Source organism: Oncorhynchus masou, chromosome 10 (genome assembly GCF_036934945.1).
Source record: "Oncorhynchus masou masou isolate Uvic2021 chromosome 10, UVic_Omas_1.1, whole genome shotgun sequence".
Lineage (NCBI taxonomy): Eukaryota > Metazoa > Chordata > Actinopteri > Salmoniformes > Salmonidae > Oncorhynchus > Oncorhynchus masou.
Window position 1 is genome coordinate 53335876 of NC_088221.1, and position 25874 is coordinate 53361749.

Here is a 25874-nt window from a genome sequence, read left to right on the forward strand (position 1 = left end):
GGGGTTAGTCAGTAGTCTGGGGTTGGCCAGTAGTCTGGGGTTGGTCAGTAGTTGGGGTTAGTCAGTAGTCTGGGGTTGGTCAGTAGTCTGGGGTTAGTCAGTAGTCTGGGGTTAGTCAGTATGCTGGGGTTGGCCAGTAGTCTGGGGTTAGTCAGTAGTTGGGGTTGGCCAGTAGTCTGGGGTTAGTCAGTAGTCTGGGGTTGGTCAGTAGTCTGGGGTTAGTCAGTAGTCTGGGGTTAGTCAGTAGTCTGGGGTTGGCCAGTAGTCTGGGGTTGGCCAGTAGTCTGGGGTTAGTCAGTATGCTGGGGTTAGTCAGTAGTCTGGGGTTAGTCAGTAGTCTGGGGTTGGTCAGTATGCTGGGGTTAGTCAGTAGTCTGGGGTTAGTCAGTATGCTGGGGTTAGTCAGTATGCTGGGGTTAGTCAGTAGTTGGGGTTAGTCAGTATGCTGGGGTTAGTCAGTATGTCTGGGGTTAGTCAGTATGCTGGGGTTAGTCAGTATGCTGGGGTTAGTCAGTAGTTGGGGTTAGTCAGTAGTTGGGGTTAGTCAGTATGCTGGGGTTGGTCAGTAGTCTGGGGTTAGTCAGTAGTCTGGGGTTAGTCAGTATGTCTGGGGTTAGTCAGTAGTTGGGGTTAGTCAGTATGTCTGGGGTTGGTCAGTAGTTGGGGTTAGTCAGTAGTCTGGGGTTGGTCAGTAGTCTGGGGTTAGTCAGTAGTCTGGGGTTAGTCAGTAGTCTGGGGTTAGTCAGTAGTCTGGGGTTAGTCAGTAGTTGGGGTTAGTCAGTAGTCTGGGGTTGGCCAGTAGTCTGGGGTTGGTCAGTAGTCTGGGGTTAGTCATGAGTCTGGGGTTGGCCAGTAGTTGGGGTTAGTCAGTAGTTGGGGTTAGTCAGTAGTTGGGGTTAGCCAGTAGTCTGGGGTTGGTCAGTAGTCTGGGGTTGGTCAGTAGTCTGGGGTTAGTCAGTAGTCTGGGGTTGGTCAGTAGTCTGGGGTTGGCCAGTAGTTGGGGTTAGTCAGTAGTTGGGGTTAGTCAGTAGTTGGGGTTAGTCAGTAGTTGGGGTTGGCCAGTAGTCTGGGGTTGGCCAGTAGTCTGGGGTTAGTCAGTAGTCTGGGGTTGGTCAGTAGTCTGGGGTTAGTCAGTATGCTGGGGTTAGTCAGTAGTCTGGGGTTAGTCAGTAGTCTGGGGTTGGTCAGTAGTCTGGGGTTAGTCAGTAGTCTGGGGTTAGTCAGTAGTTAGTCAGTAGTCTGGGGTTAGTCAGTAGTCTGGGGTTAGTCAGTAGTCTGGGGTTGGTCAGTAGTCTGGGGTTAGTCAGTAGTCTGGGGTTAGTCAGTAGTCTGGGGTTAGTCAGTAGTCTGGGGTTAGTCAGTAGTCTGGGGTTGGTCAGTAGTCTGGGGTTAGTCAGTAGTCTGGGGTTAGTCAGTAGTCTGGGGTTAGTCAGTAGTCTGGGGTTAGTCAGTAGTCTGGGGTTAGTCAGTAGTCTGGGGTTAGTCAGTATGCTGGGGTTGGTCAGTAGTCTGGGGTTAGTCAGTATTCTGGGGTTAGTCAGTATGCTGGGGTTAGTCAGTATGCTGGGGTTAGTCAGTAGTCTGGGGTTGGTCAGTAGTTGGGGTTGGTCAGTAGTTGGGGTTAGTCAGTATGCTGGGGTTAGTCAGTAGTCTGGGGTTGGCCAGTAGTTGGGGTTAGTCAGTAGTTGGGGTTAGTCAGTAGTTGGGGTTGGCCAGTAGTTGGGGTTAGTCAGTAGTTGGGGTTGGTCAGTAGTTGGGGTTAGTCAGTAGTCTGGGGTTGGTCAGTAGTTGGGGTTAGTCAGTAGTCTGGGGTTAGTCAGTAGTCTGGGGTTGGTCAGTAGTCTGGGGTTGGTCAGTAGTCTGGGGTTGGTCAGTAGTCTGGGGTTAGTCAGTAGTCTGGGGTTAGTCAGTAGTCTGGGGTTAGTCAGTAGTCTGGGGTTGGTCAGTAGTTGGGGTTGGTCAGTAGTTGGGGTTAGTCAGTAGTCTGGGGTTGGTCAGTAGTTGGGGTTAGTCAGTAGTCTGGGGTTGGCCAGTAGTTGGGGTTAGTCAGTAGTCTGGGGTTGGTCAGTAGTTGGGGTTAGTCAGTAGTCTGGGGTTAGTCAGTAGTTGGGGTTAGTCAGTAGTTGGGGTTAGTCAGTAGTCTGGGGTTGGTCAGTAGTCTGGGGTTAGTCAGTAGTTGGGGTTGGCCAGTATGCTGGGGTTAGTCAGTAGTTGGGGTTAGTCAGTAGTCTGGGGTTGGTCAGTAGTTGGGGTTGGTCAGTAGTCTGGGGTTAGTCAGTAGTCTGGGATTGGTCAGTAGTCTGGGGTTGGTCAGTAGTCTGGGGTTAGTCAGTAGTCTGGGGTTAGTCAGTAGTCTGGGGTTAGTCAGTAGTCTGGGGTTGGTCAGTAGTCTGGGGTTGGTCAGTAGTCTGGGGTTGGTCAGTAGTTGGGGTTAGTCAGTAGTCTGGGGTTGGTCAGTAGTTGGGGTTAGTCAGTAGTCTGGGGTTGGTCAGTAGTTGGGGTTAGTCAGTAGTCTGGGGTTGGCCAGTAGTTGGGGTTAGTCAGTAGTCTGGGGTTGGTCAGTAGTCTGGGGTTAGTCAGTAGTCTGGGGTTAGTCAGTAGTCTGGGGTTGGTCAGTAGTCTGGGGTTAGTCAGTAGTCTGGGGTTAGTCAGTAGTCTGGGGTTGGTCAGTAGTCTGGGGTTGGTCAGTAGTCTGGGGTTGGTCAGTAGTCTGGGGTTGGTCAGTAGTCTGGGGTTGGCCAGTAGTCTGGGGTTGGCCAGTAGTCTGGGGTTAGTCAGTAGTCTGGGGTTGGTCAGTAGTCTGGGGTTGGTCAGTAGTCTGGGGTTGGTCAGTAGTCTGGGGTTGGTCAGTAGTCTGGGGTTGGTCAGTAGTCTGGGGTTGGTCAGTAGTCTGGGGTTAGTCAGTAGTCTGGGGTTGGTCAGTAGTTGGGGTTAGTCAGTAGTCTGGGGTTAGTCAGTAGTCTGGGGTTGGTCAGTAGTTGGGGTTAGTCAGTAGTCTGGGGTTGGTCAGTAGTCTGGGGTTGGTCAGTAGTTGGGGTTAGTCAGTAGTCTGGGGTTGGTCAGTAGTCTGGGGTTGGTCAGTAGTCTGGGGTTGGTCAGTAGTCTGGGGTTGGTCAGTAGTCTGGGGTTAGTCAGTAGTCTGGGGTTGGTCAGTAGTTGGGGTTAGTCAGTAGTCTGGGGTTAGTCAGTAGTCTGGGGTTGGTCAGTAGTCTGGGGTTGGTCAGTAGTCTGGGGTTGGTCAGTAGTCTGGGGTTAGTCAGTAGTCTGGGGTTGGTCAGTAGTCTGGGGTTGGTCAGTAGTCTGGGGTTAGTCAGTAGTCTGGGGTTGGTCAGTAGTCTGGGGTTAGTCAGTAGTCTGGGGTTAGTCAGTAGTCTGGGGTTGGTCAGTAGTTGGGGTTGGTCAGTAGTTGGGGTTAGTCAGTATGCTGGGGTTAGTCAGTAGTCTGGGGTTGGTCAGTAGTCTGGGGTTGGCCAGTAGTCTGGGGTTAGTCAGTAGTCTGGGGTTGGTCAGTAGTTGGGGTTGGTCAGTAGTCTGGGGTTGGTCAGTAGTCTGGGGTTGGTCAGTAGTCTGGGGTTGGTCAGTAGTTGGGGTTAGTCAGTAGTCTGGGGTTAGTCAGTAGTCTGGGGTTGGTCAGTAGTTGGGGTTGGTCAGTAGTCTGGGGTTGGTCAGTAGTCTGGGGTTGGTCAGTAGTCTGGGGTTAGTCAGTAGTCTGGGGTTGGTCAGTAGTCTGGGGTTGGTCAGTAGTCTGGGGTTAGTCAGTAGTCTGGGGTTAGTCAGTAGTCTGGGGTTGGTCAGTAGTTGGGGTTGGTCAGTAGTCTGGGGTTGGTCAGTAGTCTGGGGTTGGTCAGTAGTTGGGGTTAGTCAGTAGTCTGGGGTTAGTCAGTAGTCTGGGGTTAGTCAGTAGTCTGGGGTTAGTCAGTAGTTGGGGTTAGTCAGTAGTCTGGGGTTGGTCAGTAGTTGGGGTTAGTCAGTAGTCTGGGGTTAGTCAGTAGTCTGGGGTTGGTCAGTAGTTGGGGTTAGTCAGTAGTCTGGGGTTGGTCAGTAGTCTGGGGTTAGTCAGTATTCTGGGGTTAGTCAGTAGTCTGGGGTTAGTCAGTAGTCTGGGGTTAGTCAGTATTCTGGGGTTAGTCAGTATTCTGGGGTTAGTCAGTAGTCTGGGGTTAGTCAGTAGTCTGGGGTTGGTCAGTATTCTGGGGTTAGTCAGTATTCTGGGGTTAGTCAGTAGTCTGGGGTTAGTCAGTAGTCTGGGGTTGGTCAGTAGTTGGGGTTAGTCAGTAGTCTGGGGTTGGTCAGTAGTCTGGGGTTGGTCAGTAGTCTGGGGTTGGTCAGTAGTTGGGGTTAGTCAGTAGTTGGGGTTGGTCAGTAGTCTGGGGTTAGTCAGTAGTTGGGGTTAGTCAGTAGTCTGGGGTTGGTCAGTAGTCTGGGGTTGGTCAGTAGTCTGGGGTTAGTCAGTAGTCTGGGGTTGGTCAGTAGTCTGGGGTTAGTCAGTAGTCTGGGGTTGGTCAGTAGTATGGGGTTAGTCAGTAGTCTGGGGTTAGTCAGTAGTCTGGGGTTGGTCAGTAGTCTGGGGTTAGTCAGTAGTCTGGGGTTGGTCAGTAGTCTGGGGTTAGTCAGTAGTCTGGGGTTGGTCAGTAGTCTGGGGTTAGTCAGTAGTTAGGGTTAGTCAGTAGTCTGGGGTTAGCCAGTAGTCTGGGGTTAGTCAGTAGTTAGGGTTAGTCAGTAGTCTGGGGTTGGCCAGTAGTCTGGGGTTAGTCAGTAGTCTGGGGTTGGTCAGTAGTCTGGGGTTAGTCAGTAGTCTGGGGTTAGTCAGTAGTCTGGGGTTAGTCAGTAGTCTGGGGTTGGTCAGTAGTTGGGGTTAGTCAGTAGTCTGGGGTTAGTCAGTAGTCTGGGGTTAGTCAGTAGTCTGGGGTTAGTCAGTAGTCTGGGGTTGGTCAGTAGTCTGGGGTTGGTCAGTAGTCTGGGGTTAGTCAGTAGTCTGGGGTTAGTCAGTAGTCTGGGGTTAGTCAGTAGTTGGGGTTGGTCAGTAGTCTGGGGTTGGTCAGTAGTCTGGGGTTGGTCAGTAGTCTGGGGTTGGTCAGTAGTCTGGGGTTGGTCAGTAGTCTGGGGTTGGTCAGTAGTCTGGGGTTGGTCAGTAGTCTGGGGTTGGCCAGTAGTCTGGGGTTAGTCAGTAGTCTGGGGTTAGTCAGTAGTCTGGGGTTAGTCAGTAGTCTGGGGTTGGTCAGTAATCTGGGGTTGGTCAGTAGTCTGGGGTTGGCCAGTAGTCTGGGGTTAGTCAGTAGTCTGGGGTTAGTCAGTAGTCTGGGGTTAGTCAGTAGTCTGGGGTTGGTCAGTAGTCTGGGGTTGGTCAGTAGTCTGGGGTTGGTCAGTAGTCTGGGGTTGGTCAGTAGTCTGGGGTTGGTCAGTAGTCTGGGGTTAGTCAGTAGTCTGGGGTTAGTCAGTAGTCTGGGGTTGGTCAGTAGTCTGGGGTTAGTCAGTAGTCTGGGGTTAGTCAGTAGTCTGGGGTTAGTCAGTAGTCTGGGGTTGGTCAGTAGTTGGGGTTAGTCAGTAGTCTGGGGTTAGTCAGTAGTTGGGGTTAGTCAGTAGTCTGGGGTTGGTCAGTAGTTAGGGTTAGTCATGAGTCTGGGGTTGGCCAGTAGTTGGGGTTAGGGTTAGTCATGAGTCTGGGGTTGGCCAGTAGTTGGGGTTAGTGTTAGTCAGTAGTCTGGGTCTGTCTGATTAGCAACCTTCAGGAGGAAGTAGTATCCAGCCTTCCTGTTCTCTACTGTATATCTTAACTATAACCAGCACTATGCTGACCCATGTCACCTGCTGCCATGGTTTGTCAGAATTGTCTGTCCATCATTCTATCTAGAGCCTACAATATAACACTTGCTGTTGAAGTCACATACGCTACATAGCCAAAAGTATGTGGACACGCCTTCAAATTAGTGGCTTCGGCTATTTCAGCTACACCCGTTGCTGACAGGTGTATAAAATCGAGCACACAGCCGTGCAATCTCCTTAGACAAACATTCTCATTAGAAGGGTATTACTGAAGAGCTCAGTGACTTTCAACGTGGCACCGTCATAGGATGCCACCTTTCCAACAAGTCAATTCATCAAATTGGTAGGTGATGAAGTGCGTAAAAATTGTCTGTCTCATTTGTAACACTCACTACCGAGTTCCAAACTGCCTCTGGAAGCAACGTCAGCACAAGAACTGTGTGTCAGGAGCTTCATGAAATGGGTTTCCATGTCCGAGCAGCCACACACAAGCCTAAGATCACCATGCGCAATGCCAAGTGTCGGCTGGAGTGGTGTGAAGCTCGCTGCCATTAGACTCTGGAGCAGTGGAAACGCTTTACCACAGTCCAATGGATGAATCTGGGTTTGGCGGAGGCCAGGAAAGAGCTACTTGCCCGAATGCATAGTGCCGACTGTAAAGTTTGGTGGATGAGGAATAATGGTCGAGGCTGTTTTTCACGCTTCAAGCTAAGCCCCTTAGTTCCAGTGAAGGGAAATCTTAATGCTGCAACATACAAAACATACAATGACATTTTAGACGATTCTGTGCTTCCAACTTTGCGGCAACAGTTTTTATGTTATTTGTATTTATTTAACCTTTATTTAACTAGGCAAGTTTGGAGAAGCCCCTTTTCTGCTGCAGCATGTTAATGCCCCAGTGCACAAAGCAAGGTCCATACAGAAATGGTTTGTTGAGATCTGTGTGGAAGAACTTGACTGGCCTTCACAGAGCCCTGACCTCAACCCCATCGAACATCGTTGGGATGAATTGGAACGCCAACTGCGAGCCAGGCCTAATCGCCCGAACATCAGTGCCTGACCTCACTAATGCTCTTGTGGCTCAATGGAAGCAAGTCCCCGCAGCAATGTTCCAACATCTAGTGGAAAGCCTTCCCAGAAGAGTGGAGGCTGTTATAGCAGCAATGTTCCAACATCTAGTGGAAAGCCTTCCCAGAAGAGTGGAGGCTGTTATAGCAGCAAAGTGGGGGACCAACTCCATATTAAAGCCCATGATTTTGGAATGATATGTTCGACAAAAAGGTGTCCACATACTTTTGGTCATGTAGTATATCATGGTTGAATTTCACAGCCTTTAAATCAAGGCTCAAGACAGTAAATGTTTACAATGGTGTTATTACCAGGTTATGCAGATATGCGGCTTGGATTGAACAGTGACAGTTCTGTAGTAGGTACAACAAATGGGCTTCAGAGCAGAGCAGGTTTGAAAACACTTTATCAGGTCTATTTATATATAGGTTAATCAGACTCATGTTTTTTTCTCTTTCTTTCGATGTCCTTTTGTCTCTCTGTCCCCAAATGACAGGTGACTTACTCCTGAGTTTCTGTGTCAGTGTCTTTAGCTGTAATCATTCTTCTCAACTCGCCCAACACGTGTTGTTTTGTTGTCCCGCCTTCTTCCTTCTTCTCCTTTTGAATGGCACTATGATCAACCAATCCTGTCAATTTCCCATATAATCCAGTGTACAGTGCAATGGGAACCAGGAAGAATAATAAAATCAAAACAAATAGCTGCATGGAATAAACACTGATGTACTGCACCAAACACGCTGTGACACATCTCTTTTCTGACCACTAATTTCTTGTCCTCTTCAGTATTTCTGTGAGTTTGTCTTTATTGTAAAGATGTAATATATTCAGGAACCAATAGAAGTGTGTAGTTGATGTTTTGATGACATCATATATCATGGAGACGTTTACACTGATTATGACAGTAGGCAGATTATGCATTAGTCATGTAAACACCTCACTCTGCTTATCTTAATCAGTGTAAGGTCAAAATCAAAGCATTGATTAAAACAACTGGTTTTCTGAACAATCTTTCAAATGATTAGGACCTTCATCGGTGTTCCAGCTGTTTATTTGATCTGACATGTGTTGGCACCAGCTGAGCGAGCCTTGCTCTTTAGCACGGGTGAAGTGAGTTCAGAACAAATACATGTCATAGAAGTAGCATTCACAAACAAACTATATGTCCAAACTTTATAGGGTAGAACGTTTATAGGGTAGAACTTTACAGGGTAGAACTTTATAAGGCATAGCTTTATAGGGTAGAAAGTTTATAGGGTAGAACTTTACAGGGTATAACTTTATAGGGTAGAACTTTATATGGCAGAACTTTATAAGGTAGAACTTTATAGGGTAGAAAGTTTATAGGGTAGAAAGTTTATAGGGTAGAACTTTTTAGGGTAGAAAGTTTATAGGGCAGAACTTTATAGGGTAGAAAGTTTATAGGGCAGAACTTTATAGGGTAGAACTTTATAGGGTAGAAAGTTTATTTTGATTGTCAATGTTCTTCATTCATCATATTGTCATCAGGCAGCCTGATTTCAGATGTGTCCATGTAAACAGGGATATGATGGAAATAGTTATTGCAAAGCATGTAAACGTTTTAATCAAACTATTATATTGATCTGACTATCCACAATAATCACATGTAACCATACTGAAGTTTAAACTCATCTTGTTTACAAGTCTGGTAGGCTATATTATATCATTTAATATTCAAATCAAATCATCAAATTTAATGTATATGTCACATACACATGGTTAGCAGATGTTAATGCGAGTGTAGCGAAATGCTGGTGCTTCGGCGCCGGAAGTTCTCGAAGAAGGGAGCAGTGAGCTTCTTCGAACACATTTGCAATAGAACTGTATCTAGTCACATTTTTTTGTTGAAAAAGTCAAATAACCATTAACATAGATACAGTTGAAGTCGGATGTTTACATACACTTAGGTTGAAACTTGTTTGTTTTTTTCATTAAAACTTGTTTTTCAAACACTCCACACATTTATTGTTAACACATTATAGTTTTGGCAAGTCGGTTAGGACATATACTTTGTGCATGACACAATTCATTATTATACAATTGTTTACAGACAGATTATTTCACTTAAAATTCACTGTATCACAATTCCAGTGGGTCAGTCAGAAGTTTACATACACTAAGTTGACTGTGCCTTTAAACAGCTTGGAAAATTCCAGAAAATGATGTCATGGCTTTAGAAGCTTCTGATAGGCTAATTGACATCATTTGAGTCAATTGGAGGTGTACCTGTGGATGTATTTCAAGGCCAACCTTCAAACTCGGTGCCTCTTTGCTTGACATCATGAGAAAATCAAAAGAAATCAGCCAAGACCTCAGAAAAAATATTGTAGACCTCCACAAGTCTGGTTCATCCTTAGGAGCAATTTCCAAACGCCTGAAGGTACCACTTCATCTGTACAAACAATAGTACGCAAGTATAAACACCATGGGACCACGCAGCCGTCATACCGCTCAGGAAGGCGACGCGTTCTGTCTCCTAGACATGAACGTACTTTGGTGCGAAAAGTGCAAATCAATCCCAGAACAACAGCAAAGGACCTTGTGAAGATGCTGGAGGAAACATGTACAAAAGTATCTATATCCACAGAAAAACGAGACCTATATCGACATAACCTTAAAGGCCGCTCAGCAAGGAAGAAGCCACTGCTCCAAAACCGCCATAAAAAAGCCAGACTACGGTTTGCAACTTCACATGGGGACAGAGATACTTAAATGTCCTCTGGTCTGATGAAACAAAAATAGAACTGTTTGGTCATAATGACCATTGTTATGTTTGGAGGAAAAAGGGTGATGCTTGAAAGCTGAAGAACACCATCCCAGCCATGAAGCACGGGCAAGGCAGCATCATGTTCTGGGGGTGCTTTGCTGCAGGAGGGACTGGTGCGCTTCACAAAATAGATGGCATCATGAGGTAGGAAAATGATGTGGATATATTGAAGCAACATCTCAAGACATCAGTCAGGAAGTTAAAGCTTGGTCGCAAATGGTTATTCCAAATGGACAATGACCCCAAGCATACTTCCAAAGTTGTGGCAAAATGGCTTAAGGACAACAAAGTCAAGGTATTGGAGTGGCCATAACAAAGCCCTGACCTCAATCCTATAGAAAATGTGTGGGCAGAACTGAAAAAATGTGTGCGAGCCAGGAGGCCTACAAACCTGACTCAGTTACACCAGCTCTGTCAGGAGGAATGGGCCAAAATTCACCCAACTTATTGTGGGAAGCTTGTGGAAGGCTACCCAAAACGTTTGACCCAAGTTAAACAATTTAAAGGCAATGCTACCAAATACTAATTGATTATATGTAAACTTCGGACCCACTGGGAATGTGATGAAAGAAATAAAAGCTGAAATAAATCATTTTCTCTACTATTATTCTGACATTTCACCTTCTTAAAATGAAGTGGTGATCCTAACTGACCTAAGACAGGGCATTTATACTGGGATACATGTCAGGACTCTTGCCTTTTTGGCGGATCCAGTTGTGGTTTCAGGGTGGCCTTGTGTTAGGCTGCAGACAGACAACAGGCTTTGGAGGCTTTGTAATGCAGTTCATCACAGTTCAACACAGAACAGAGCATAAACCTTGAGACGTTCCAACTTAACTTGCATCAAATTCTGCCACCACAGTGTTCATAGCAGTGGTTATTAACTGTACCGCAGAAATGGAACGTCAATCACAGAAAATAGATGCTGTGGTGGTGAGAGATACATGGGTGATTTTACTGTAGAAGAATTGATGGGATGGTGATTCAGAAGAATTAATGGGCTGGTGATTCAGAATAATTGATGGGGTGGTGATTCAGAAGAATTGATGGGGTGGTGATTCAGAATAATTGATGGGGTGGTGATTCAGAAGAATTGATGGGGTGGTGATTCAGAATAATTAATGGGGTGGTGATTCAGAAGAATTGATGGGGTGGTGATTCAGAAGAATTGATGGGGTGGTGATTCAGAAGAATTGATGGGGTGGTGATTCAGAAGAGTTAATGGGATGGTGATTCAGAAGAATTAATGGGGTGGTGATTCAGAATAATTAATGGGGTGGTGATTCAGAAGAATTAATGGGGTGGTGATTCAGAATAATTAATGGGGTGGTGATTCAGAAGAATTAATGGGGTGGTGATTCAGAAGAATGGGGTGAATCAGGAATTGATGGGGTGGTGATTCAGAAGAATTGATGGGGTGGTGATTCAGAAGAGTTAATGGGATGGTGATTCAGAAGAATTAATGGGGTGGTGATTCAGAAGAATGGGGTGGTGAATCAGAAGAATTAATGGGGTGGTGATTCAGAAGAATTAATGGGGTGGTGATTCAGAAGAATTAATGGGGTCGTGATTTGTATTTTTATATACTGTGGCAAGAAAAAGTATGTGAACCCTTTGGAATTACCTGGATTTCTGCATAAATTTGACATGCAATTTGATCTTATCTTCATCTAAGTCACAACAATAGACAAACACAGTGTACTTAAACTAGTAACACACAAATTATTGTTTTTTTCTTGTCTATATTGAATACATAATTTAAACATTCACCGTGTAGGTTGGAAAAAGTATGTAAACCCCCCTAGGCTGATGACTTCTCCAAAAGCTAATTGGAGTCAGGAGTCAACTTACCTGTAGTCCTGTCAATGAGACCAGATTGGAGATGTTGGTTAGAGTTGCCTTGCCTATAAAAAACACTCACAAAATGTGAGTTTGCTATTCACAAGAAGCGTTGCCTGATGTGAACCATGCCTCGAACAGAAGAGATCTCAGAAGACCTAAGATTAAGAATTGTTGCCTTGCATAAAGCTGGAAAGGGTTACAAAAGTATCTCTAAAAGTCAGTCCACGGTAAGACAAATTGTCTATAAATGGAGATAGTTCAGCACTGTTGCTACTCTCCCTAGGAGTGGCCGTCCTGCAAAGATGACTGCAAGAGCACAGAGCAGAATGATCAATGAGGTTAAGAAGTATCCTAGAGTGTCAACTGAAGACTTACAGAAATCTCTGGAACATGTTAACATCTCTGTTGACAAGTCTACAATACGTAAAACACTGAACAAGAATGGTGTTCATGGGAGGACACCACGGAAGATGGTGGGTTTTAGTGTAGAGTTAGATGGTAGGGTATTTAAATAGTGGAGTAGGGTGAGGGGTTTTAGTGTAGAGTTAGATGGTAGGGTATTTAAATAGTGGAGTAGGGAGAGGGGTTTTAGTGTAGGGTTAGATGGTAGGGTATTTAAATAGTAGAGTAGGGTGGGGGGGTTTAGTGTAGGGTTAGATGGTAGGGTATTTAAATAGTGGAGTAGGGTGGGGGTTTTAGTGTAGGGTTAGATGGTAGGGTATTTAAATAGTGGACTAGGTTGGGGGGTTTTAGTGTAGGGTTAGATGGTAGGGTATTTAAATAGTGGAGTAGGGTAGGGGTGTTTAGTGTAGGGTTAGATGGTAGGGTATTTAAATAGTGGAGTAGGGTGGGGGGTTTTAGTGTAGGTTTAGATGGTAGGGTATTTGGTGATTTATTCATGTTGATTTTCAAGCAACGTGGAAGGGAGTTATACTCCAGTCTCGTGAGTGGCGGTAATGCAACATTTGTTGGATGCCAACCACCGTTAGACCTCATCGAAGAAGGAGGAGGAGGAGGAGGCTATCAGAAAGACGACCACACCTTCCCATATTGTGCAATCTTGGTGGGGCGGAGTCATTTCAATAGACGGTCAGCCAACACAAGGAAAGTCACCCACACTACTTGCTGCATGAGCTTGTAACTTGTATTTTAACGAGAAGAGTTATTATTTGACAGAATTTCTCCAGTCGAGGTTGATCCGTATTCCAACATGTCGGATTTAGAGAGACTGAAGATGACCGGCGCTGGGAAAGCTATCGCCTTGTTGACAAGTGGCGGAGATGCACAAGGTACGGAATGAGGAGGGGAAGGTACAAACATCTGTCCAGCTATTTATCAACTCGGGCTACGTTGTGTTAGTTGCATAATCCCTACAGGTCGTCGGTCATATGTTAACTTCTAGTTATTTGACTTTGATCATGATTTTAAACTACTTTTTCTTTTACGCGAGTTGTTGACATGGGGTTTTGACAGCTAAAAGGAAAGAACGAGGGCTTGACAATGTTATCCAATAAGTGTTTTCGTGCATTTTGACAGATATGACTCGTTCCACTTATAATGTTGTATAACTCGTAATCTTCAAGTTGGGTGTCTTCATCCGTCGATCGTTTGAATATAATCAGTTTGCAAAATGTTTGTGGAAGCGCTGCTAAAACTGAAGGTGCGCTTGATTGAGATTTTCTGTACGCCGGGGTGGCGGATTTCGTGTTTAGAACCAATATAAAGCTGTGAAAAGTGTCAACTCTGGCAACATTTCGCACCGGGCCAGCTCGACAAGCGCACCCCCATTAGCGCATCTACGTGTGTGTGTATTGGGCCATACGTGCCGGATATCAGGTCGAAGAGAGGAGGAGCCATTCATTGCATTACCTTTAGCATGTTTGATCAGGGACCGTTAAGGTTACAGACTCCGCCTACTACAGAACTAAACAGTGGAGGACCATCCTACTCAGTGAATTTCATACAATTCAAATCAAAGTTTATTTGTTAGGTGGCTGAATACAACAGGTGTAGTAGACCTTACAGTGAAATGCTGAATACAACAGGTGTAGTAGACCTCACAGTGAAATGCTGAATACAACAGGTGTAGTAGACCTCACAGTGAAATGCTGAATACAACAGTGAAATGCTGAATACAACAGGTGTAGTAGACCTCACAGTGAAATGCTGAATACAACAGGTGTAGTAGACCTCACAGTGAAATGCTGAATACAACAGGTGTAGTAGACCTTACAGTGAAAATGATGAATACAACAGGTGTAGTAGACCTTACAGTGAAATGCTGAATACAACAGGTGTAGTAGACCTCACAGTGAAATGCTTACTTACAGACTCTAACCAATGCAATTTAAGTTTAAAAACGTATTATGTGAACAATCGATAAGTATAGAAATAAACATTTAAAAAGAGAGTGAAAAATTACAGTAGGGGAGGCTATATACAGTAGGGGAGGCTATATACAGTAGGGGAGGCTATATACAGTGGGGGTGCTATATACAGTAGGGGGGGCTATATACAGACACCGGTTAGTCGAGCTGATTGAGGTAATATGTACATGTAGATATGGTTAAAGTGACTATGCATATATGATAAACAGAGAGTAGTAGTAGCGTAAAAGAGGAGTTGGGGGGTGGTGGGACACAATGCAGATAGTCTGGGTAGCCATTTGATTACCTGTTCTTGAGTCTTCTGGTTTGGGGTTAAAAACTGTTGAGAAGCCTTCTTGTCCTAGACTTGGCACTCCGGTACCGCTTGCCATGCAGTAGTAGAGAGAACCGTCTATGACTGGGGTGGCTGGGGTCTTTGACAATTTTTAGGGCCTTCCTCTGACACCGCCTGGTATAGAGGTCCTGGAAGCTTGGCCCCAGTGATGTACTGGGCCGTATGCACTACCCTCTATAGGGCCTTCCTCTGACACCGCCTGGTATAGAGGTCCTGGAAGCTTGGCCCCAGTGATGTACTGGGCCGTATGCACTACCCTCTATAGGGCCTTCCTCTGATACCGCTGGTATAGAGGTCCTGGAAGCTTGGCCCCAGTGATGTACTGGGCCATATGCACTACCCTCTATAGGGCATTCCTCTGACACCCCCTGGTATAGAGGTCCTGGAAGCTTGGCCCCAGTGATGTACTGGGCCATATGCACTACCCTCTATAGGGCATTCCTCTGACACCGCCTGGTATAGAGGTCCTGGAAGCTTGGCCCCATTGATGTACTGGGCCGTATGCACTACCCTCTATAGGGCATTCCTCTGACACCGCCTGGTATAGAGGTCCTGGAAGCTTATCCCCAGTGATGTACTGGGCCGTATGCACTACCCTCTATAGGGCATTCCTCTGACACCGCCTGGTATAGAGGTCCTGGAAGCTTATCCCCAGTGATGTACTGGGCCGTATCCACTACCCTCTATAGGGCATTCCTCTGACACCGCCTGGTATAGAGGTCCTGGAAGCTTATCCCCAGTGATGTACTGGGCCGTATCCACTACCCTCTATAGGGCCTTCCTCTGACACCGCCTGGTATAGAGGTCCTGGAAGCTTGGCCCCAGTGATGTACTGGGCCGTATCCACTACCCTCTATAGGGCCTTCCTCTGACACCGCCTGGTATAGAGGTCCTGGAAGCTTATCCCCAGTGATGTACTGGGCCATATGCACTACCCTCTATAGGGCCTTCCTCTGACACCGCCTGGTATAGAGGTCCTGGAAGCTTATCCCCAGTGATGTACTGGGCCATATGCACTACCCTCTATAGGGCCTTCCTCTGACACCGCCTGGTATAGAGGTCCTGGAAGCTTATCCCCAGTGATGTACTGGGCCGTATGCACTACCCTCTATAGGGCCTTCCTCTGACACCGCCTGGTATATAGAGGTCCTGGAAGCTTATCCCCAGTGATGTACTGGGCCATATGCACTACCCTCTATAGGGCATTCCTCTGACACCGCCTGGTATATAGAGGTCCTGGAAGCTTATCCCCAGTGATGTACTGGGCCATATGCACTACCCTCTATAGGGCATTCCTCTGACACCGCCTGGTATATAGAGGTCCTGGAAGCTTATCCCCAGTGATGTACTGGGCCGTATGCACTACCCTCTATAGGGCATTCCTCTGACACCGCCTGGTATAGAGGTCCTGGAAGCTTGGCCCCAGTGATGTACTGGGCCGTATGCACTACCCTCTGAAGTGTCTTGTGGTCGGAGGCCGAGCAGTTGCCATACCAGGCAGTGATGCAACCAGGCAGTGATGCAACCAGATGCTCTCGATGTTGCAGCTGTAGAACCTTTTGAGGATCTGAGGACCCATGCCAAATCTTTTCAGTCTCCTGGGGGGGAATAGGCTTTGTCGTCTTCAAGATTGTCTTGGTGTGTTTGGACCATTCTAGTTTGTTGGTGATGTGGACACCAAGGAACTTGAAGCTCTCAACCTGCCGCACTACAGCCTCGCGATGAGAACGGGGGCGTGCTTGGTCCTCTTTTCCTGTAGTCCACAATAATCTCCTTAGTCTTGGTTTCATTGAGGGAGAGGATGTTATTCTGGCACCACCCTGCCAGGTCTCTGACTTTCTCCCTATAGGATGTCTCGTTGAATTCGGTGATCAGGCCTATCAAATCAAATGTTTTTAGTCACATACACATGGTTAGCAGATGTTAATGTGAGTGTAGCGAAATGCTTGTGCTTCTAGTTCCGACAATGCTGTAATATCCAACAGGTAATCTAACCTAACAATTCCAAAACCACTACCTTATACACACAAGTGTAAAGGAATGAATAAGAAGATGTATATAAAAACTATATATATGAATGAGTGATGGTATAGAACGGCATAGGCAAGATACAGTAGATGGTATCGAGTACAGTATATACATATGAGATGAGTATGTAAACAAAGTGGCATAGTTAAAGTGGCTAGTGATACATGTATTACATAAGGATGCAGTAGATGATAGAGTACAGTATATACGTATACATATAAGATGAATAATGTAGGGTATGGAAACATTATATAAAGTGGCATTGTTTAAAGTGGCTAGTGATACATTTATTACATCAATTTGTCCATTATTAAAGTGGCTGGAGTTGAGTCAGTATGTTGGCAGCAGTTTAACAGTCTGATGGCCTTGAGATAGAAGCTGTTTTTCAGTCTCTCGGTCCCAGCTTTGATGCACCTGTACTAACCTCGCCTTCTGGATGATAGCGGGGTCGGCAGGGTAGCCTAGTGGTTAGAGCATTGGATTAATAACCAAAAGGTTGCAAGTTCATATCACCGAGCTGACAAGGTACAAATTTGTCATTCTGCCCCTGAACAAGGCAGTTAACCCACTATTCCTAGGCCTGACTTGCCTAATTAAATGAAAGTAATTATATATTTTAAAAATAGCGGGGTGAACAGGCAGTGTCTCGGGTGGTTGTTGTCCTTGATGATCTTTTTGGCCTTTCTGTGACATTGGGTGGTGTAGGAGGGCAGGTAGACTGCCCCCGGTGATGCATTGTGCAGACCTCACTACCCTCTGGAGAGCCTTACGGTTGTGGGCAGTTGCAGTATCAGGCGGTGATACAGCCCGACAGGATGCTCTCGATTGTGCATCTGTAAAAGTTTGAGTGTTTTGGGTGACAAGCTGCTGCTGTGCCTTCTTCACAACGCTGTCTGTGTGGGTGGACCAATTCAGTTTGTCTGTGATGTGTACGCCGAGGAACTTAAAAGTTTCTACCCTCTCCACTACTGTTCCATGGATGTGGATAGGGGGGTGTTCCCTCTGCTGTTTCCTGAAGTCCACGATCATCTCCTTTGTTTTGTTGACGTTGAGTGAGAGGTTATTTTCCTGACACCACACTCTGAGGGCCCTCACCTCCTCCCTGTAGGCCGTCTCGTCGTTGTTGGTAAATCAAGCCTGCCACTGTAGTGATGTCTGCAAACTTGATGATTGAGTTGGAGGTGTGCATGGCCACGTAGTCATGGGTGAACAGGGAGTACAGGAGAGGGCTGAAAACGCACCCTTGTGGGGCTCCAGTGTTGAGGATCAGTGGGGTGGAGATGTTGTTACCTACCCTCACCACCTAGGGGCGGCCCGTCAGGAAGTCCAGGACCCAGTTGCACAGGGCGGGGTTGAGACCCAGGGTTTCGAGCTTGATGACGAGTTTGGAGGGTACTATGGTGTTAAATGCTGAGCTGTAGTTGATGAACAGCATTCTCACATAGGTATTCCTCTTGTCCAGATGGGTTAGGGCAGTGTGCAGTGTGATGGCGATTGCGCCTTCTGTGGAACTATTGGGGCGGTAAGCAAATTGGAGTGGGTCTAGGGTGTCAGGTAGGGTGGAGGTGATATGGTCCTTGACTAGTCTCTCAAAGCACTTCATGATGACTGAGGGTGAGTGCTTTTGGGGCGGTAGTCATTTAGCTCATTTACCTTAGCTTTCTTGGGAACAGGAACAATGGTGGCCCTTTTGAAGTATGTGGGAACAGCAGACTGGGATAAGGATTGATTGAATATGTCCGTAAACACACCAGCCAGCTGGTCTGCGCATGCTCTGAGGACACGGCTAGGGATGCCGTCTGGGCCTGCAGCCTTGTGAGGTTTGACACGTTTAAATGTTTTGCTCACGTCGGCTGCAGGGAAGGAGAGCCCGCAGATTTTGTAGCGGGCCGTGTCAGTGGTACTGTATTGTCCTCAAAGCGAGCAAAGAAGTTGTTTAGTCTGTCCGTATGCAAGACATCCTGGTCCGCGACGTGGCTGGTTTTCCTTGTAGACCCTGCCACATACCTCTCATGTCTGAGCCGTTGAATTGCGACTCTACTTTGTCTCTATACTGCCGCTTAGCTTGTTTGATTGCCTTGCGGAGGGAATAGCTACACTGTTTGTATTCGGTCATTTTTTTTCTGATCACCTTGCCCTGATTAAAAGCAGTGGTTCGCGCTTTAGTTTTGCACACTGTTGTGTCGTCTGCAAACTTAATGATGGTGTTGGAGTCGTGTGTGGCCATGCATTCGTGGATGAACAGGGAGTACAGGAGGGGACTGAGTACGTACCCCTGAGGGGCCCCAGTGATGAGGATCAGTGTGGCAGATGTGTTGCTACCTACCCTCACCACCTGGGGGCGGCCCTTCAAGAAGTCCAGGATCCATTTGCAAAGAGAGGTGTTTAGTCGCAGGATCCTTAGCTTAGTGATGAGCTTTGAGGGCACTATGGTGTTGAATGATGAGCTGTAGTCAATAAATAGCAATCTCACATAGGTGTTCCTTTTGTCCAGGTGGGAAAGGGCAGTGTGGAGTGCAATAGAGATTGCATCATCTGTGGATCTGTTTGGGCGGTATGCAAATTGGAGTGGGTCTAAGGTTTCTGGGATAATGGTTTTGATGTCAGCCATTACCAGCCTCTCAAAGCACTTCATGGCTACGGTCTTTTAGGCAGGTTGCCTTAGTGAATTAGTGAAACCTTAAAGTTAGCCTTTTTAGATTAAACTATACTAAATATGTTAATGTCAACAAATAACTGTTTTGCAGTGAAGACGGAACTCTCTGAAGCTGGAGGACAGCTATTTTCCGTCTTCCTGTGGGTACATTGACTTCAATACAAAACCTAGGAGGCTCATGTTTCTCAACCCCATGTCCTGACAAAATAGCCCGATTACTTTGGGAACATTATTTTTCCAAAAATTAAAATAGTGCCCCCTAGTTTCAAGAGGTTAAAGAAATCTTGCTTGTTTGTAGGTGACCAAATACTTATTTTCCACCATAATTTGCAAGTAAATTAAATCAAAATCCTACAATGTGATGTTCTTGATTTATTTTTTTTCCTCATTTTGTCTGTCATAGTTGAAGTGTACCTATGATGAAAATTACAGGCCTCATCTTTTTAAGTGGGAGAACTTGCACAATTGGTGTCCTGACTAAATACTTTTTCTGCCCCACTGTACACAGTAATTATTACAACTTCTGGAGGTTGAAGGATGTCCTATCAGATTTCTTGCATCATGAACTACCATGTTGTCCACCCAATCAAAAGATCACAGAATGAATGTAGTACTGAAAGCATAAACTACAGCTAGCTAGCACTGCAGTGTATATAACATGTAGTAGTTGACTCTGAGAGAGAGACAATAGTTGAACAGTTTAACAAGGGGAAGCAGCATAGAGAGAGCAACAGAGAGCTAGCTATATTTTGAAGAGGTCGACTGATTATGATTTTTCAACACCGATACTGATTATTGGAGGACCAAAAAAAGCTAATTAATCGGCCAATATTTTTTTTTATGTATTTATTTATTTGTAATAATGACAATTACAACATAAACTAAAAGTGGTCATTCAGTTCACTTCATATAATACATCAATAAAATCTATTTAGTCTCAAATAAATAATGAAACATGTTCAATTTAGTTTAAATAATGCAAAAACACAGTGTTGGAGAAGAAAGTGCAATATGTGCCATGTAAAAAAGCTAACGTTTAAGTTCCTTGCTCAGAACATGAGAACATATGAAAGCTGGTGGTTCCTTTTAACATGAGTCTTCAATATTCCAAGGTAAGAGGTTTTAGGTTGTTGTTATTGTAAGACTGTTTCTCTTTATACCATTTGTATTTCATATACCTTTGACTATTGGATGTTCTTATAGGCACTTTAGTATTGCCAGTGTAACAGTATAGCTTCCGTCCCTCTCCTCGCCCCTACCTGGGCTCCAACCAGGAACACATCGACAACAGCTACCCTCGAAGCATCGTTACCCATCGCTCCACAAATGCCACGGCCCTTGCAGAGCAAAGGGAACAACTACTTCAAGGTCTCAGAGCGAGTGACGTCACCGATTGAAACGCTATTAGCGCGCACCACCGCTAACTAGCTCCGGAGTTGATAGGCTTGAAGTCATAAACAGCTCAATGCTTGAAGCACAGTGAAGAGCTGCTGGCAAATGCACAAATGTGCTGTTTGAATGAATGCTTACAAGCCTGCTGCTGCCTACCACCGCTCAATGACTGCTCTATCAAATATCAAATCATAGACTTAATTATAATAAACACAGAAATACGAGATACGTCATTAATATGGTCGAATCCGGAAACTATCATCACGAAAACGAGACGTTTATTCTTTCAGTGAAATGTGGAACCGTTCGGTATTTTATCTAACGGGTGGCATCCATTAGTCTAAATATTCTTGTTACATTGCACAACCTTCAATGTTATGTCATAATTACGTAAAATTCTGGCAAATTAGTTTGCAACGAGCCAGGCGGCCCAAACTGTTGCATATACCCAGACTCTGCGTGCAATGAATGCAAGAGAAGTGACACAATTTCCCTAGTTAAAAGAAATTCATGTTAGCAGGCAATATTAACTAAATATGCATGTTTAAAAATATATACTAGAGTATTGATTTTAAGAAAGGCATTGATGTTTATGGTTAGGTACATTGTTCCAACGACAGTGTTTTTTTTGCGAATGCGCTTGTTAAATCATCACCTGTTTGGAGAAGTAGGCTGTGATTCAATGATAAAATAACAGGCACCGCATCGATTATATGCAACGCATGACACGCTAGATAAACTAGTAATATTATCAACCATGTGTGATTATGTTAAGATTGATGTTTTTTTATAAGATCAGTTTAATGCTAGCTAGCACCTTACCTTGGCTCCTTGCTGCACTCGCATTACCGGTAGTCAGCCTGCCACGCAGTCTCCTCGTGGAGTGCAATGTAATCGGCCGTGATCGGTGTCCAAAAATGCTGATTGCCGATTTGTTATGAAAACTTGAAATCGGCCCCAATTAATCGGCAATTCTGATTAATCGGTCGACCTCTATTATTTTGTTCAATTTTTTTCACTTTCACACTAGCTTGTCATTGACGTCACCAGACCCGAGATTTCGGGGGTTTTAGGCCCGAATGATTTTGTCTCAGACTTTGGGATGGAAACAAACTTTACTCCAAACATGAGCCCCGGACTGCCCTGCCTTTTTAATCCTAAAACCAGCAGTTCTGTAAACGGTGGGACTTTAGGAAGCCGTCAATGGTTTCCCATAGTCATTTTTGATTCATACAAAGAAATTATATTCCGGCGCGCATGGGGTGACTGCTCATTCCCTGAGGGCGAGAGTGCCAATTACTATAGAACATTTTGTGAGCACATTTTGTGAGCACATGATGATGTAACAGTCAAAACTGTAATTCAGAGTTATTGACCTCACAGTAAACCCCAGTAACAATGGTGGAACAATAATGTCCGTAAATATGACTTTGTTCACGACGCCAGGACAGCAGAGTCAATCACCACCTTCCGGAGACACCTGAAACCCCACCTCTTATCCAGGAATAATGCCTAGGATAGGATAAGTAATCCTTCTCCACCCCCCTGCACACCCATTAAATGATTTAGATGCACTATTGTAAGTGGCTGTTCCACTGCATGTCAGAAGGTGAATTCACCAATTTGTAAGTTAGCCTGTATCTGTTAGATAAGTTAGCGTCTGCTAAATGACTTAAATGTAAAATGTAAATTAGTTATTCATCTTAGAGTTAGCCTGTATCTTATAGTTATCTTACAGTTAGTTAGCCTGTATCTTACAGTTGACCTCACAGTAAACCAGATTCCAGTAACTTACATTTCAACATGTTGACTCAAAAGCTGCACTGACAGATAATGTCATCGTAAATATGACTTTGTTCTTAACTGACTTGCGTAGTTAAATAAAAGGTTAATACAATGTTTTTTAAATGACGAGTATAGACATTTTTATGAGCATGGCCTCATTACTGGCCCAACACTCTGACCACTAGGCTACCTGCCACCCCGATATTAAACAATATATGATCAAAGAAATCTATAGTGTGACAGATGTATTTTTAATTGCAGTTTGTAATCTGACCCTCTGATATCCAGGAATGAATGCAGCTGTCCGCGCTGTGACCCGGATGGGGATATTTGTTGGAGCCAAGATGTATCTCGTATATGAGGTACTATTATCCATACACCATCTATTCTACTGCACACCCATTTTAAAACACATCGTTCATTACCCTGTGTCTTACAGTTAGTTAGCTTGTATCTTACAGTTAGTTAGCCTGTGAAATAACTGATGAACTTGGGTGGTGAAAGAGCACAGTGATGGGCTTGATGAACTTCACAGGGTGGTGATCTTACAGTTAGTTAGCTTGTATCTTACAGTTAGTTAGCCTGTATCTTACAGTTAGTTAGCCTGTATCTTACAGTTAGTTAGCCTGTATCTTACAGTTAGTTAGCTTGTATCTTACAGTTAGTTAGCCTGTATCCTACAGTTAGCCTGTATCTTAGTTAGTTAGCCTGTATCTTAGTTAGTTAGCCTGTATCTTATAGTTAGTTAGCCTGTATCTTATAGTTAGTTAGCCTGTATCTTATAGTTAGTTAGCCTGTATCTTATAGTTAGTTAGCCTGTATCTTATAGTTAGTTAGCCTGTATCTTATAGTTAGTTAGCCTGTATCTTAGTTAGTTAGCCTGTATCTTAGTTAGTTAGCCTGTATCTTATAGTTAGTTAGCTTGTATCTTACAGTTAGTTAGCCTGTATCTTACAGTTAGTTAGCCTGTATCTTATAGTTAGTTAGCCTGTATCTTATAGTTAGTTAGCCTGTATCTTATAGTTAGTTAGCCTGGATCTGTTGCAAAAGCAGCAGCTACTCTTCCTGGGTTCCACACAGAACATGAAACATAATACAGAATAACATAATACAGAACGTTAACAGACAAGAACAGTTCAAGGACAGAACTACATTAATTTAAAAAATGAATAAAATAAGCTACAGGTCTTAGTTAGTTAGCCTGTATCTTAGTTAGTTAGCCTGTATCTTATAGTTAGTTAGCTTGTATCTTACAGTTAGTTAGCCTGTATCTTACAGTTAGTTAGCCTGTATCTTAGGATGTTCTGCTCCATCATGACCAGTATTGATCTGATTGAACGATGTGATTGATATTTTCCTCTCAGGGCTACCAGGGTCTGGTGGATGGAGGGGACAACATCAAGCTGGCCCACTGGCAGAGTGTTACCAACATCATACAGCAGGTAACAGTGACCTAGCTACTCTGAAAGAGAAGCCTAAACTCTACTGGTGTCAGGAGTCATGATCAGAGCCGTTTTACATGGGATGGTCAAAAGACCGGGACCAGAAATCTGCTCTGGCACACTGGACCATTCTTCCTTGAGGCCCCCATTATTCGCCAGATCATTAGAATTGTGCTAAAATAAATAATACCCAATAGGAAAAATAATAACTCCCGCCCAACTGGCATTTGTCTGAAATGCCAGATTTTCTGAATTTTTGAAAATGTAACCTTTATTTAACCAGGCAAAACCCATTGGGGCGGCAGGGAGCCTAGTGGTTGGAGCGTTGGATTTGTAACCAAAAGGTTGGAAGATCGAATCCCTGAGCTGACATGGTACAAATCTGTCGTTCTGCCCCTGAACAGGCAGTTAACCCACTGTTCCTAGGCAGTCATTGAAAATTAGAATTTGTTCTTAACTGACTTGCCTAGTTAAATAAAAAAATAAAATTGAGGTTAAAAACCTATTTTTTTCGAGGGCGACCTGGTAAGAAGGTAAAACGGGGAAATAGCAGTGTGTCCAGTACACCCCTGGCCTGAGCTTTTATGGTGACACAAGCCGAATTTCTTCAGCCTCCTGAGGTTGAAGAGGCGCTGCTGCGCCTTCTTCACGATGCTGTCTGTGTGAGTGGACCAATTCAGTTTGTCTGTGATGTGTATGCCGAGGAACTTAAAACTTGCTACCCTCTCCACTACTGTTCCATTGATGTGGATAGGGGGGTGTTCCCTCTGCTGTTTCCTGAAGTCCACAATCATCTCCTTAGTTTTGTTGACGTTGAGTGTGAGGTTATTTTCCTGACACCACACTCCGAGGGCCCTCACCTCCTCCCTGTACGCCGTCTCGTCGTTGTTGGTAATCAAGCCTACCACTGTTGTGTCGTCCGCAAACTTGATGATTGAGTTGGAGGCGTGCGTGGCCACGCAGTCGTGGGTGAACAGGGAGTACAGGAGAGGGCTCAGAACGCACCCTTGTGGGGCCCCAGTGTTGAGGATCAGCGGGGAGGAGATGTTGTTACCTACCCTCACCACCTGGGGGCGGCCCGTCAGGAAGTCCAGTACCCAGTTGCACAGGGCGGGGTCGAGACCCGGGGTCTCGAGCTTGATGACGAGCTTGGAGGGTACTATGGTGTTGAATGCCGAGCTGTAGTCGATGAACAGCATTCTCACATAGGTATTCCTCTTGTCCAGATGGGTTAGGGCAGTGTGCAGTGTGGTTGAGATTGCATCGTCTGTGGACCTATTTGGGCGGTAAGCAAATTGGAGTGGGTCTAGGGTGTCAGGTAGGGTGGAGGTGATATGGTCCTTGACTAGTCTCTCAAAGCACTTCATGATGACGGAAGTGAGTGCTACGGGGCGGTAGTCGTTTAGCTCAGTTACCTTAGCTTTCTTGAGAACAGGAACAATGGTGGCCCTCTTGAAGCATGTGGGAACAGCAGACTGGTAGAGGGATTGATTGAATATGTCCGTAAACACACCAGCAAGCTGGTCTGCGCATGCTCTGAGGGCGCGGCTGGGGATGCCGTCTGGGCCTGCAGCCTTGCGAGGGTTAACACGTTTAAATGTCTTACTCACCTCGGCTGCAGTGAAGGAGAGACCGCATGTTTCCGTTGCAGGCCGTGTCAGTGGCACTGTATTGTCCTCAAAGCGGGCAAGAAAGTTATTTAGTCTGCCTGGGAGCAAGACATCCTGGTCCGTGACTGGGCTGGATTTCTTCCTGTAGTCCGTGATTGACTGTAGACCCTGCCACATGCCTCTTGTGTCTGAGCCGTTGAATTGAGATTCTACTTTGTCTTTGTACTGACGCTTAGCTTGTTTGATAGCCTTGCGGAGGGAATAGCTGCACTGTTTGTATTCGGTCATGTTACCAGACACCTTGCCCTGATTAAAAGCAGTGGTTCGCGCTTTCAGTTTCACGCGAATACTGCCATCAATCCACGGTTTCTGGTTAGGGAATGTTTTAATCGTTGCTATGGGAACGACATCTTCAACGCACGTTCTAATGAACTCGAACACCGAATCAGCGTATTCGTCAATGTTGTTATCTGACGCAATACGAAACATGTCCCAGTCCACGTGATGGAAGCAGTCTTGGAGTGTGGAGTCAGCTTGGTCGGACCAGCGTTGGACAGACCTCAGCGTGGGAGCCTCTAGTTTTAGTTTCTGTCTGTAGGCAGGGATCAGCAAAATGGAGTCGTGGTCAGCTTTTCCGAAAGGGGGGCGGTGCAGGGCCTTATATGCGTCGCGGAAGTTAGAGTAACAAAGATCCAAGGTTTTTCCTCCCCTGGTTGCGCAATCGATATGCTGATAAAATTTAGGGAGTCTTGTTTTCAGATTAGCCTTTTTAAAATCCC

The 25874-nt window shown here is 45.3% G+C and overlaps 1 protein-coding gene across 1 annotated transcript in view; it reads left to right on the plus strand.

The window, feature by feature from the left end:
* The first annotated feature begins 12528 nt into the window (after positions 1-12528).
* Positions 12529-25874, plus strand: part of LOC135547747 (ATP-dependent 6-phosphofructokinase, liver type-like) — an 87862-nt gene continuing 74516 nt past the window's right edge. The window contains exons 1-3 of the mRNA XM_064977004.1: positions 12529-12750; positions 22332-22405; positions 23408-23485. Coding sequence (XP_064833076.1) covers positions 12672-12750; positions 22332-22405; positions 23408-23485 — 231 coding nt within the window. The 5' untranslated portion in view covers positions 12529-12671. The remainder of the gene's footprint in view (positions 12751-22331; positions 22406-23407; positions 23486-25874) is intronic.